General features: G+C 37.4%; 1 protein-coding gene across 1 annotated transcript; it reads left to right on the top strand.

Moving 5' to 3' along the window:
- Positions 1 to 234: 234 nt before the first annotated feature.
- Positions 235 to 1256, top strand: LOC128565604 (olfactory receptor 5T3-like). The gene is given in 2 exon segments (XM_053562187.1): positions 235 to 264; positions 267 to 1256. Coding segments are annotated over 2 exon segments (1020 nt in total).
- The last annotated feature ends 1041 nt before the right edge of the window (positions 1257 to 2297 follow it).

Genomic DNA, 2297 nt, shown 5'->3' on the forward strand with positions numbered 1-2297 from the left:
TCAGTCATCTTTGTGAATTTTAAGATGATACCATATAAGAAGTGGTAGAAAATTCAACTGAAAGTTAATTGAAAAACAAAATCATTGTAATTAGCAGGATTTTTTAACATGATAAATTTAGGTAGGTAATGACTTAAGTCATTTTTTTCCTTTTTCTTATCCAGTGGAATCATCCTCATCTTATTACCAAAAGGAAATCATTACACCCTAGGAAATAAGTAAGGATGTAATTTAATGCACTCTATTTTCACAGGATATTTCTTATTTATTCAATAAATAAAGCTGAAATGCAAGGGCTGTCATCAGATGTGGTTACATACTCAATTTATTTGAAGAACAAGACTGAAGTCACCATGTTTATACTGTTGGGCTTCACAGATGATTTTGAGCTGCAAGTCTTCCTGTTTTTATTGTTTTTAGCAATTTATCTGTTCACTCTGATAGGAAATTTGGGACTGGTCATACTGGTCACTGTGGATTCCCGGCTCCACAACCCCATGTACTACTTTCTGAGTGCTCTGTCATTCTTGGATGCCTGCTATTCTACCATCGTCACCCCCAAAATGCTGGTCAATTTCCTGGCAGAAAACAAAGCCATTTCATTTGTTGGCTGTGCAACACAGATGCTTCTCTTTGTTACCTTAGGGACCACGGAATGCTTTCTGTTGGCTGCGATGGCTTATGACCGCTATGTGGCCATCTACAACCCTCTGCTGTATGCAGTGAGCATGTCACCCAGAGTCTACGTGCCACTCATCACCGCCTGCTACGTCTGTGGCATTTTGCATGCTACTGTACACACGGTGGCTACGTTCAGCCTCTCCTTCTGTGGATCCAATGAAATTAGACACATCTTTTGTGACATCCCTCCTCTTCTTGCTATTTCGTGTTCTGACACTCACACCAACCAGCTCCTCCTCTTCTACTTTGTGGGCTCCATCGAGATAGTCACCGTCCTGATTGTCCTGATCTCTTATGGTTTCATTGTGTCGGCAATTCTGAAAATTCGTTCTGTTGAAGGGAGACGAAAAGTGTTCTCTACGTGTGGCTCTCACCTAACCGGAGTGACGATTTACCATGGGACCATCCTCTTCAGTTACATGAGACCAAGCTCCAGCTACGCTTCACACCACGACATGGTAGTGTCGATATTTTACACCATCGTGATTCCCATGCTGAATCCCATCATCTACAGCTTGCGGAACAGAGACGTAAAAGAGGCCATGAAACGGCTGTTGAAAGAAATTGGTTTATAAGTGTATTTTTAGAATTGAGCAAACTTAAAAAAAAATAGTCGGTGGTGAATTCCTAGTTCTTATCTCTATGGCAGTGATCTTCAACCGGTGTGCCACAGCTCACTGTTGTGCTGTGAAAGGATTGTAGATGTGCCATGAAAGTTTTTAAAGATCATTGATTAACTGATTTTTAAAAGAAGTTCAAAGCACAGTAAGAACAGGGTTTACTTCTTTATTGTTTGAACATTACATTTAGACTAGGGTTTCTCATCCTTGGTACTTCTGACATTTTGGACTGGATAGTTCTTTTTGATAGGGGTTGTCCTGTGCACTGAAGGATAGTTAGCAGCACCTCTCACAAAAAAAAAAAAAAAAAAACATTCTTTTAATGTAGTCTTTTTTCTTTTTTTTTTTCATCAATAGAGTTCATGTGTGCCGTGGAAGATTAACTACAGGTTTGAGTGTGCTGTGAGATTAAACAGATTTAAAAACAGTGTCCTATGGCCATAAACTAGAGAAGAAAATACCTTCATTTAGTTAATAGTACGTATATATTCTAAAACATTTCCAAATAAGGCATTAGCTAGTCCACCAAGACAGTGTTACTTAAATTTAGATGAATTCAGATAAGTTGTATCACCTGTGTGCTGACTATCTTGTTCAAGAGATCCTTGCCAAATATTCTGTGGCTAGTAATTGAGTAATTGGTTTTCACTTACTATAACTAGAGGCTATACCCTCAGGATCCTATGCTTGATATTTTTTTCACATTGCTGATAGAATTGTTTCACCATTCGTTATGAAGTTACTTCTCCATTCTAAAATCTCTATGAAAGGATTTTCAAATTTTACTTTATTCTCCCTAAATGTGCTTCTATATAATGAGATCCATTCATGCTCGTGAATATATGTTTTGTTGCATTTGTTTCTACAACATACTATTAAATTCTTATCTTGCAAATTTTGAATCACAAAAAATGATTTTATTCATTCTAAAAGTACCAAAAATATATTCACACTAGATATTTATAACTTTGATGATTCCTGGTGGTAGACCTTTGC

Source organism: Nycticebus coucang, chromosome 14 (assembly GCF_027406575.1).
Source record: "Nycticebus coucang isolate mNycCou1 chromosome 14, mNycCou1.pri, whole genome shotgun sequence".
Taxonomy (NCBI): Eukaryota; Metazoa; Chordata; class Mammalia; order Primates; family Lorisidae; genus Nycticebus; species Nycticebus coucang.